The sequence below is a fragment of the Monodon monoceros genome, unplaced genomic scaffold (genome assembly GCF_005190385.1).
Source record: "Monodon monoceros isolate NGI ecotype Baffin Bay Population unplaced genomic scaffold, NGI_Narwhal_1 Super_Scaffold_2, whole genome shotgun sequence".
Classification (NCBI taxonomy): Eukaryota; Metazoa; Chordata; class Mammalia; order Artiodactyla; family Monodontidae; genus Monodon; species Monodon monoceros.
The window spans coordinates 85,279,584-85,292,425 of NW_021703776.1; the positions used below are offsets into that span (position 1 = coordinate 85,279,584).

Sequence of the window (12,842 nt, forward strand, 5' to 3'; positions counted from 1 at the left end):
GAGGGCCATAATTCTTAGCCTCTTCAGTAGGAGATGAGATTATGATGTCAGTTCAATAAAATTCCAAGGCCCTAATGACAGTTCATCGCAGACCAGGCAGTGAAGCAAATAAGTTAACAATAAATGCCAGGGCATTGTAAACAGATGGAATTATAACCAGCCCTTTGCACCTTAGCTACCTATGGATTTTTATTCAATGCTCTCCATACCTCACCTTGACACCCATAATGACCCAACTGATGGGATGCCAATAAGCTATTTATGGCAGGGATACAACATATGACACCACTCAACAGGTGTTGCCCTGAGTCAACTAGTTTGCAAGAAACTTGATGATTTTTTTTTTTTTTTTTGCGGTACGCGCGCCTCTCACTGTTGTGGCCTCTCCTGTTGTGGAGCACAGGCTCCGGACACGCAGGCTCAGCAGCCATGGCTCACGGGCCCAGCCGCTCCGCAGCATGTGGGATCTTCCCCGACCGGGGCATGAACCCGTGTCCCCTGCATCGGCAGGTGGACTCTCAACCACTGCGCCACCAGGGAAGCCCTTGATTTATTTTTAAAGTGCATTCAGAATGACAACAGACAGCACACTCTAAGCAGAGTTGCTCCTCATAGCTGTCTTCAAATACAACTACTTGTTGGCAAGAACATCAACAGCATTATACTCAACTCTTCTCTAATCACTTTGTCAACAGGTCTCACAGACTGAGATAGTTCCTTCAAAAAAAGCAACACCAGCAAATTGCAGTCACCTCTACATTGTGTTCACTGGACAGACTCACCAACCTCGACAGTGAGATTTAATCTCCACTCTGCAAAGAACGCTCAGCCATTCTCTCCTCTAGGCCCTTCAATATCTGTTTAGCATGACATCAGGTTTCTCTAAGGCTATTTGGTAATGTTAAGATCCTAGGTATTCCTGCAAATCTTGATGGGGAAGGGGTCTGACTACATACATTTGAGAAATACATTCATCTGGTTAAGATTTCGTTATACAAGCAATACTGAAATCTGCAACAGCAGTCCTATTCTTTCCGGGCTCTTAACGTAAAGACGAGGTTGGCATACTGAGAGAAAACTTGTTTCTCTTTTTCTACTACTGTGGCAAACAAACATACCAGAAGGTGCCCTGCCACTCCATGGAATATTTGGCTAACAGTGTCTTCACAGGGCTGTATGCATTCCAGCTGACAACAGTAATGCTGCTTTAACATGCACAGGAGGTAAAGAGCACACAAAATAACAAAGTACATAAAGGGAGAAGATGGGATACGGATGCTTTGTCCTGGAAACTATAATGGCCTGCTGAATCCAAACATTTACACAGGAGGCAAAATGATGCTGTAGGCCTCTGCCCCCACCTGTCTTGAGGGCCTCTGCCCTTTACATTTCCTGGTAAGATAGGAACTGAGCAAGAGACAGGAAGAATGCACTTGCAGATGGATCCTAGGTCCCATTCTCACCAATAACATTGAGGAAAATACCTTATGCCTAAATGGCTTAAATCTCTGACATAAAGCAGAAATTCTATATTTAAATCGTCCTCGAAAGTGAAAGCTCAAAATCATTAACTTCATTTTTGGCATTCAAAGCAAATTAATATGCCATGCATGTCAGAACAATTGGGGATTTGTGTCTATAGCAAGAAAACCAGCCCAGGGCATATATAACCAGTGGGAGTGTGTTAATAGAGATTATAACTGAACTACTAAATTGCACCCAAAAAATATAGCAATTTTTTTTTTTTTTTTTTTTAAATGGCTGCATTGGGCCTTCGTTGCTGTACGCAGGCTTTCGCTAGTTGCAGCGAGCGGGGGCTACTCTTCGTTGTGGTGTGCAGGCTTCTCATTGCTGTGGCTTCTCTTGTTGTGAAGCACAGGCTCTAGGCATGCAGGCTTCAGGAGTTGTGGCACGTGGGCTCTAGAGCGCAAGCTCAGTAGTTGTGGCACACGGGCTTAGCTGCTCTGCGGCATGTGGGATCTTCCCGGACCAGGGATCAAACCCGTGTCCCCTGCATTGGCAGGTGGATTCTTAATCACTGCACCACCAGGGAAGTCCAAAACAGCAAACATTTTTAAAAAGGATTTTTAAGTGCCCAACAAAAGAACCCAGGATAACCAGTGCTACACTGCAACTTCATTTACCTGGTTAATTTTAATGATACTAAAAGCCCCAAGTGATCGCCCTTACCTTTCTTCAACACAGAACTTTTGAGCATGAACTATGTTGATCATTTCAAAATTACAACCCCAAGTGTATTCTCTGCCCTTGGGCAGAACCTCACTTATACTTGGGCAGCAGTGGTATTCTTATCTATTTCCTTTAATTTAGTCATTTTCCTCCAGACCCCAAATTCAAAACCTTTTTCTCTTTACCATGAAATTTCAACTGTCACAGTTTGAAGCACAAACAAAACACAGAACTGAAAAGCACACAGCACAAAATTAATCAATTCTTCTTCTTGACTGCTTCACTGGAGCATTTCAGACAAAAGGGAAACTGGGGATGAAAAGTGACATTTTGGTGAAACAGCAGCTTAAATTTGCAAAAACTGAATTTATGCATCCAATTACCCTAATTTTTTTGTGTTATTTTTTCTAAACACTATGAGGTATTACAAATTCAAAAATTGTAACTTAAGTAGAAAAAAAATCCAAGTTACAAATGACCTTCCCCACACACCCTATACTTGACTGGAGATGGAGATTTAGGAAAAGCAACCAAATCTAATTCATCTTTGCATCCCCATCAACTGACATCACGTAGCACATAGTAGGTGTCTTATAAATTTGTGATGAAGGGGAACACAGAAGAGGATGATCTCTGTTTCCATTCATTCCCTCTTCTATTCCATCCTTCACACTTCATTAAAGAGAGCTATCAAAATGCCTACATTTGCCACCGCATTTCAAACCTTTGCGTGTATGTAGTCCATGGTTCTTTGGGTTGCATACAAGCTCCTCATGACCTTAGCCCTGCTAACTTCTTCTGCCTCATCCCTCAACACTCCTTACCCTGTACTTCCCACTCAGCAACTCCTTGTCGTATCCCAGTGCCCCCAGGCTTCCATGCTTCTACCTGCAATACTGTAGGTTGGACCATCCCTACTCCTCAACCATACAGGCAATTCCTACTTGTATTTCAAGATTCCACTAGGGCACCACTTCCCTAGGAAATCTTTTCTTGTCTTCCCCACTTCCTCTCCTCCCATTTCTACGACCTGAGTAAATTCAATTCTTCATTTATTAAATCAGCAAGCATTTATTGACTCTTTACTCTTTACCAGGCACTGGTATACATTAGGCTCTCAAACGTGTGAATGAACGAATGCAGACAGCAATGGGTTAAATGAAAGTAAATCCCTGCTTTCACTTACGTGAGGATTCTCACAAGGATATAAGTAGCATGGCTCTATCACAGACTTAGCACTTTTTAAAAAAAAAAAGATTCTTTTTTTTTTTTAATGTGGACCATTTTTAAAGTCTTTATTGAATTTGATACAATACTGCTTCCGTTTTATGTTTTGTTTTTTGGCCTGGCTTGAAGCCACACACCCCCACATTAGAAGGCGAAGTCTTAACCACTGGACCTTCACAGGGAAGTCCCAGACTTAGCGCTTCTCAACGTTATTTTTCGTGTATCTGTCTCCCACATTGCACTAATTCCTTATGGATTTTGTCTTTTTCGTTTATACCTCCTTAGTATCCAGCACCGTGTTTTTCATACAGTAAGCACTCAATAAAACATCGGTCCAAAAAGCGAGGGAGGGCTTCCCTGGATTTCACATTTAGTTTTATAAACTCCAGAATATTTAAGTAAATATTTCCTTAAGTAAATTGTGGCTTCAAGTTTATATTAAAAAAGAAAAAAATACTATACAGTTCTGTGGTTATAACAAGAAATGACTGATGTTAAACCAGCATTGTTTAGTAAGACAGAAAGAGTGAGTCAAAATTTTAACTGACATTTTAAAAAGAAATCAAATATAACTGCAAAGTCAAATAAACACAACCCCCTACTCTTTAATTTTAAAAAAAACCTAATGACACAGCAAATATTAGATTTAGATGTAGGAGATCTCAAAGATACACAAATGTCAAGTCACATTAACTTTACAGGTTTCCTGGCTCTGTCCTTTTAATTAGTCTTCATTCTTTACAGAGTTGCTTTCCTGCTCCTAAGCCACAATCCTTTCATGTGAATTTTAGTTAACATTTTCATGTGGATACAGTTATCAGTAAACTGCCTCTCCAAAACCTCTGGGTAGAAACAGCTGATGAAAATATTGGTACCAGTCAGTGAGAGGTACAGTGAGGGACTGGTATACTCTTCTTGAATCAAGAGCAGGACGTAACGGCTTCTCCAGCTAACACAATTCTTCCAAAGTGCCAAGTTTTCATCTGATCCTATTTTAAAACTTCAGCAACAGGGCCATCATGACTTTGCCCTTCAAAGAGCTTCAATAAAGCTAGCTGCTACAACAACTGTGGGGGAAAAAAGCCTGGACTCACATCTAAGGAGACAGCAATCTAAATGTCAACTGTTCGTGGGCAGAGAATGGGAAGAGGGAGGAGAAGTTTTATCTCACAGCACTAACATTATATCAGTTTTTTTTCCCCCTAGTTCTACTGAAAGACAGCCTTCCAATTCCTTCAAATGTGTGAAATCCAACCTTTACTTTCTTGCTGGCTGCAATATTTGGGTACTAAATAAAGAGGAACAAATCAATGTTTGGCCATCACTCAAGAGTCCCACATAATAGGGTTAAGAATGGCAGCCATGGGGGTCCAGCACTCAGAGCAGAACAGTTCTTAGGGTGACACTCACAAGAGTCATGGGTTCTGAGGATGCCCACTCCCACAGCTGGGGATCAAGGCACTAACAGACAATACAGACTTGAAGTCATGTTCCACAGCACATGTTATACAGGATAGTGGGATGAAGAATCTGAATCCTGGACTATTTACGTGGCAGGCGCGGGCGGAGTAGCAGAAAGAACCTTATGCTCCCTAAACATTAACTATACGTGCAACAATGCTATTTCCTTAGTAATTTTTTCTAAGGTTTAATTATAGTAAAATACACATGATATAAAATTTACCATTGTAACCATTTAGAAGTGTTAAGTTCCAGAGTGTAAAGTACATTCACACTGGTACACAACCAATCTCCACAACTCTTCTCATCTTGCAAAACTGAGACTCCATACCCATTAAAAAGATCCAGGTGGCTCTGCAGCGCAACGGATAGCGCACTGGACTTCTAGTGACGACAAAGCTCTCCATTCCTCCCTCTGCTCAGCCCCTTGCAACCACCCTGCCGTCTTCCGTCTCTGAATCTGAATACTCTAGATGCCTCATATAAGGACAGTAATACAGTATTTATCTTTTTGTGACTGGCTTATTTCACTTAGTATAATGTCCCCAGGGTTCATCTATGTTGCATTATGTGTTCGAATTTCCTTCCTTTTTAAGGCTGAATGACACTCCACTGTATGTATATAACACGTTTTTCTTTATGCATTCATCTGTGGATGGACACTTGGACTGCTTCCACCTTTTGGCTATTATGAATAATGCTGCGATGGACAAGGGTGTACAAATATCTCTTTGAGGTCCTGCTTTTAATTCTTTTGGATAAAAACCCGGAAGAGTGGATTGCTGAATCATAGGGTGATTCTAGTTTTAATCTTTTTGAGGAACCACCATACTATTTTCCAAAGTGGCTGTACCGTTTTACATTCCCAGAACATCCTTGCCAATACTTTTTATTGTCTGTTTTTTTTTTTTTAAATAGTAGTCATCCTAATGGATATGAGGTGGTTCCTTAGTGACTTTTACATTTTCTAAATTTTCTATAATATTCCTGTATTATGTTAATAATTAGAGGAAAATTCAGTGCAATACATTCAACCATTAAGTGTGATCATGCAAATACATACTTAGTGGTATAGAAAAACCTTTATCATATAGTCTAAATTTTTTTAATCTGAAGGTTACTGTAAGAGTTACATAAAACTATATATACTACTATCTATGTTTGGAGAAATACAAATACACATATTAATATAAATACTTTATACAGACTCAGTAATATGAAAAGGAATATAAAACAATAAACCAGAATGTTAACAGTAATTATCTCTGGATAATGGTAATCTAACTCTTATTATTTCTGTATTTATTTTCTGATCTTTACCCAATGAATATGCATGTCTTCTACAATAATGAATAACAACAATAAAGGGGGTAATTTGGTAAATAAGTTGGGAGTCACCAGGTACCTACATTGCTGTTAGCAGCCATGTTGCTGTGGCCATGAACTATCACTTAAATGTCTGAGACTGCTCAAGCCAGGACGGGAACCTCTGAATCAGCTATAATACTATTACATAAATTCTACTTTTAGTCTCAACATGCTTTGAGGGCTCTGTTTAGCCAATATTATGATAGATGCTGAAATTCAGGAGTTCTGAGTAATTTGCCACCCATACCCTACAACCCCTGAATCAGTAAAGAAGAGACCTACAAAACAGAATATACAATGCCAGCTTCTTATGCTTAACCTGAAAACCAAAAAGCAGACAAGGAAATAGAGAGGATTTACAAGGTACAAGGAAAAAATGTGAAGACATACTGCTCCAACCCAACTACATTACATAATATTCTATTTACTGTTAGTTAAGAAATTTTTTTATACTTTCACATTTCTTGTGAATACTCTCCTTTTTTATGCCATCTCAAGTGCCTGTGTGTGCATTTAATGAGCTTTTTGAAAAATCCCAATCTGCTTATCTCTCTGAACTAAAAGAACAAGGCAATATATTCAAATTTAGGCCGAGAAAAGTAGAGAAAAGAGTGCTTCAAAGAGAAGAGGCAAAAGCTGGGCACAAAGAAAAATGCCAACCAAGGAGTCTTCCGCCCACTAGAAACCGAGAAGCTTGCTCCCCAACCATCCTCCACCATAAGCACTGTTAACACTCTCCACTCCATCCCTGGCCTTCAAATTGGGAGAATGTAAAATACGTGGGAATGACCCTTCAACACACTGGCCTGATATGTTTTCAACTTCCTCAAAACAATCCTCAAACTCGGGAGCACAGCGGATGTCATGACTGAATTACTCAACACCTAACATCTTTAATCCTGAAATTATCCCCCATTCACAACGAATGACTTTCCTTCCACATCTCTTGGCCTCAGTTCCACTCAATGTGTGTGTCCTCGTGATGGCACCAACCGGTCCCTTGACTTTCCTTTCTTAGTCCATCACCTCTGCTCTGGCTTCACTGCCTACCCATTCAGCCTGGATCCTGGATTAGTCACTGAAGAAATGGATTCATTACATATAGGCTTACTTGTATATCTTCTCTATTGGCGTCTGGTCGTAAGTTAGTCTCTCAAAGGAAGGACCAAGGGAAAAGAACAGGAGAGAAACTGACTCTTTTCTTATATTGTTAATGATCCCCAGCTGCCTGAACTAGGGACATCCCCCTGAGTCTTGCATCGCAAGTTCTCCACTATATAGTTACATTTTATCTTTCCAATGAGTTCCCAGCCATATTCCAATGAGCACTAAAGCTTCTGAGAAGTTAGAGAAGTGATATGAGGGTTTCTAGGAAGGCTAAAGTGAGGGCTGAGTAGTCAGGACCCCAAGCTTCACCCAGAATGGCTGCACTTTTATTTAACAATGGGAAGTTGTTAAATCAATCATGTTGCATGCAGAAAACACTATTGTTCAGCCATTAAAAACTACATTTCGGTTTTATACAGAAAATGTTCATGATGCTAAACACTATGTACAGCACTATTCAAAGTCCTCAATAGGTAACAGACCCAGGAATAAGAATTGTCTAGAGGGAAACACCCCGGTGTAAACCGTGGTTACGTGAGAATGATAGATTTATGGGTGCCTCTTAAATTTTCTTCTACTAATAATCATTTTTAAACATGTTTATGTAATCTTTTTTTAAAATTAAATTTTTAAAAAATATTTTCTTTGAAAAAATTATCTCCTTTCTTATAAAAAATGGCTCCCCTTTCTGAAGCCCAGAAAGCGACTGATCAAACCTTACTCGCCTTTGGGACTTCCCTGGCGGTCCAGTGGTTAAGACTCCACACTTCCAATGCATGGGGTGCGGGTTCAATCCCTAGTTGGGGAACTAAGATCCCACATGTCACGTGGTATGGCGAAAAAAAAAACCCAAACACTTTACTCACCATTGCTGGAGTCTTCCCAGGCTAACATCTGGTGGTTGCCAGGAAGGAGAGAAACAAGCTAGGCTGCTCACCCCAGAGGTTTCAAATACAAAGAAACCAAAAGCAAGGGGGGTGGGAGCAAGCAAACAATTCCCTTCAGGCAAGATGCCTGTGTCTCCGTGATCTTTTCTTCAATAATTCTCATTACACCTGCCTTAAAGTCTTTGATGGTTAATCTTAGCAAATTGTCAGCCACTTGTAAAAGGCAAAAATAAAGAAAATCTAAGCAAAGAGAACATGAATATCATCCACACTGAAAGTTGGCAAGCTTTTCCCAAACATCAGAAGTTTCCTTGTGGACAAGACCTTTCCACTAAAATCTTTAAAACTCACCAGGTGCTTTGCCTTAGCACGTTCCTCCTCACTTGATATCCTCTCACGAAGAATAGCTCTGGTCAACTGCTCACTGGCAAAAGCCTTCTCTGAGTCCAGTTCTTTGCTTTGCTTCAGTCTGAAAAGACAACAAAGGTCTAACTTAGAGGGAAAAAAAGAAAGATTTTGGTAGTTGACATCATTTTTTTAATGAAATACATTTAAGCCACAGATTTAGTAGACGAAATCATCTTGGCCTAAAATTTATCCAAAGCAGGTATATTTTCTAGTAAATCCTCAAGCAGCCTCTACCCAAGCATTTAAAATAACAGAATTCAAATACATCAAGAGGCTAATCAATCTGACTGCTGAATTCGTTTTACAAAGATCTTCTTATGTCAGCTTGAAATCTGCCCACCTAAATATTCGATCCCTGGTGCCTCCATCTGCCCTCTGGAGATAGCAGTAATACATCTAATTAAAAAGCCATCCACAAGACAAATATTTGAAGGTAAGCATCATCTTCCCATCAAAACTGACTCAACTGTTTACTGAATACACGCCAGGCAATGGGCAAGGCACTGATGTCACAGTACTGCCAAGGACCAGTCACGGCCCTCATGGACCTGACATTACGGCAGGAACTAAAAACACAGTTAAGAGATTCTTCCTCCCAGCGAATGTTCCAACAATCTTTATCTGCAAAAATGGCCAGACCCTTCAATAGCAGGGCTCCTCACTTGTGGGATGACTCCAATTTGTCCCTTAGCTCCAAACCAAATGCAACACTGCAGACATGGTCCAGCAAAGTAAGACAACAGAACCTCACCTCCCAAGATTCCCACACAACACTAATGCTAGTAATGAAGCATCTGATTATGTTAGGTCTATCAGTAACCTCATCACACGATTAGTTCACACTAAGTTACAATCCACCAAAACCCCTCCACACTGTGCATGACAAGGATAAATTACTTTGGCACCCATCTTCACCATAGTGTCCGGCACATATAGGTATTCAGCAGTCACTGAATGAGAGTACATTTTAGTCTAATCTCATGGACGAAGATTTTCTGATTGCCTTTTCTTCTTTGAGAGAATAACCCCTCTATACCATCATATCCCAAAGGTATAAGCAATGCTTTAAAAAGAAAAAGTAAGGACTTCTCTCCAGAGAACCTCAGGTAGGCCGGGCCGCCAGGGAACAAACAAGGCCCCTGAGAGCTCCACCTAGTTCGCAGGACAATATCCCACAGCAGGATTTGGAGTCAACAATGGCTAAACCCCAGGTGGTTGTAGCTCCTGTATTAATGTCTAAGCTGTCTGTAAACGCCCCTGAATTTTACCCATCAAGTTATTCTTCTAATTATACAGAATCCTATGAGGATGGTTGTGAGGATTATCCCACTTTGTCAGAATATGTTCAGGATTTTTTAAATCATCTTTCAGAGCAGCCTGGCAGTTTTGAAACTGAAATTGAACAGTTTGCGGAGACCCTGAATGGCTGGGTTACAACAGATGATGCTTTGCAAGAACTTGTGGATCTCATCTATCAACAGGCCACATCTATCCCAAATTTCTCTTCCATGGGAGCTCGCCTCTGTAATTACCTGTCCCATCATCTGACAATTAGCCCAGAGAGTGGCAACTTCCGCCAGCTGCTACTTCAAAGATGTCGGACTGAATATGAAATTAAAGATCAAGCTGCAAAAGGGGATAAAGTGACTCGAAAACGATTCCACGCATTTGTACTCTTTCTGGGAGAACTTTATCTTAACCTGGAGATCAAAGGAACAAATGGACAGGTTACAAGGGCAGACATTCTTCAGGTCAGTCTTCGGGAGTTGCTGAATGCCCTCTTTTCTAATCCTATGGATGACAACTTAATTTGTGCAGTAAAATTACTGAAGTTGACAGGGTGAGTTTTAGAAGATGCCTGGAAGGAAAAAGGAAAGACTGATATGGAAGAAATTATTCAGAAAAGTGAAAATGTTGTCCTAGATGCAAATTGCAGCAGAGATGTAAAACAGATGCTCCTGAAGCTTGTAGAACTCCGGTCAAGAAACTGGGGTAGAGTCCATGCAACTTCAACATACAGGGAAGCAACACCTGAAAATGATCCCAATTATTTTATGAATGAGCCAACATTTTATACATCTGATGGCGTTCCTTTCACTGCAGCTGATCCAGATTACCAAGAGAAATATCAAGAGTTACTTGAAAGAGAAGACTTTTTTCCAGATTATGAAGAAAATGGAACAGATTTATCTGGGGGTGGTCATACTTGGATGATACTGATGATAAGATAGACCCGGAGATAGAAGAAGCTTATGAAAAGTCCTGTTTGGTATCAGAGCATAAGCGAAAACAGTAAAATTAAATTTCAGCGTATCAATTTTATAAAGCAGTTTAAGTTACGCTGATTTTTTTTTTTTTTATAAATTTATTTATTATTTATTTTTCGCTGTGTGGGGTCTTCGTTGCTGCACGCAGGCTTTCTCTAGTTGCGGTGAGCGGGGGCTACTCTTCGTTGTGGCAGGCGCGAGGGTTTCAGTAGTTGTGGCACACGGGCTCAGTAGTTGTGGCTCGTGGGCTCTAGAACACAGGCACATGGGCTGAGTTGCTCCGCGGCACGTGGGATCTTCCCGGACCAGGGATCGAACCCGCATCCCCTGCATTGGCAAGCAGATTCTTAACCACTGCGCCACCAGGGAAGTCCCAGTTCTGCTTTATTTTTATGATCAAGGACCCCTAAAATGTAAATTGACTATAATGACTCTAGCAGCCCTATCCTTGCACATGCTCCTTTCTTTCCCACTTGCCTCTAAGCTCCACAAGGGCGAAGACCTGGTCTGGGTTTTTTTCACTGCTATATCCCCAAGTGCTTAAAACAGCGCCTGCCCCACACAGTAAGTGCTCAAAAAATACCTGAGTAAACGTATGAATGAATGAGTGGCATATTTCCAACCACAGACAAAAATGGAAAACAAGTTACAGAAAACAGAAGACTGCGGAATTTACAAAACTAGACACAAACTGAGCCCTACAAAGGCCGAGCCACCATGATGTTAAGTGTCACAAGTGTGATGATCCTAGACCACACTAACCTAAAACAGAAGGGCGTTTTACATTCCACAACATTTCAGAGCCTCTGAAATACCTTTTACACACACACACACACACACACACACACACACACGAGTTATCAATAAACATTAGTGCAAGGCCTTGGAAGGGTCCCTGAAAAATCACCTTTTCAATTTTAGAAAAAAAATTTAGAAAATTTTAGAAGAAAGTTTCGCTTTCTTTCAATACCTAATACATCTAACTATGCTTGACTCTTGGCTGAAGAGAGATTGCAAGGGGCACAAATTGACCAAAAAGAAATTTTCCTTTCTTAATTCTTACAGTTACTTTCATTTATCCTTACAAATAGACCTGTACGAATTCTCAGATAGTTAGTTCTAAAGGAATAGCTGAAAATAAAACGAAAAGAAGAAAGGTCTGTGTGTGACTGTTTATGAAACAGAATTTTGTATCTTTCAGTCTGACAGCAGGGCCCGGAACAAGTTATCATTACCTATCAGCAACTCAGTGGTACAATCTAATAAACCTGTTTTCTCAGCCCTAAAACTTGAAGGTTGAGCTTTACAGTCTAAGGTCCCTTGCAGTTAAAAGTTCTACAAACATCATATATTAAATATATTACTCTCCATTTCAAAATTTCTTGAGAAATGTAGATTCAGGGGGTAAATGAAACGAAGGAGTATTATCTCCAAATTTTCTAATTTTCACTCAATGAGCACTTATATTTCTAGTCTCACTCTTAGAGTTTCCAACTACTTGATTAAAAACTGTACACTAGATAGAAGTAAGTGGGATTCACAAATTCATTCAGTATATAATTATTGGTGACAGGCACTATTCTGATTACTGAGAATAAGATGGTGAGCAAAAGAGACACCTACCCTCATGAAGCTTCAACTCTGACAAATTCATTATTTTTAAAAAGTGAGGTTGCCATAAAACTATATGGGTAGGAGCTGATATCGAAACTGAAATCTAAGAAACATAAAATGAGCAACATCAGGAAGGAAAAACTGTCTTAGAGGAAACCTCAGTCAGTTCCAGAGGCACTGAGCAATTATTTTCTGTAGTTAAAGTTCTATACTGCCTTCTCAGATACCAAAGGCTGGGTCACCTAGACACTGAGAGCTCTCTTCAAACACACACACACACACACACACACACACACACACACACACACACACA

The 12,842-nt window shown here is 40.3% G+C and overlaps 1 protein-coding gene and 1 pseudogene across 3 annotated transcripts in view; one reads left to right on the forward strand and one right to left on the reverse strand.

Moving 5' to 3' along the window:
- The window catches only part of CHCHD3 (coiled-coil-helix-coiled-coil-helix domain containing 3), a 449,179-nt gene that overhangs the window by 331,998 nt on the left and 104,339 nt on the right, over positions 1–12,842 (reverse strand). For all 3 annotated transcript variants that reach the window (XR_003795228.1, XR_003795227.1, XM_029233536.1), the window contains exon 4: positions 8,592–8,709. Coding sequence is in view for 1 of the 3 variants with exons in the window: in XM_029233536.1 (XP_029089369.1) it covers positions 8,592–8,709 (118 nt within the window). In the remaining 2 variants the exon portion in view is untranslated. The remainder of the gene's footprint in view (positions 1–8,591; positions 8,710–12,842) is intronic.
- LOC114901600 lies at positions 9,685–10,944 on the forward strand (annotated as a pseudogene).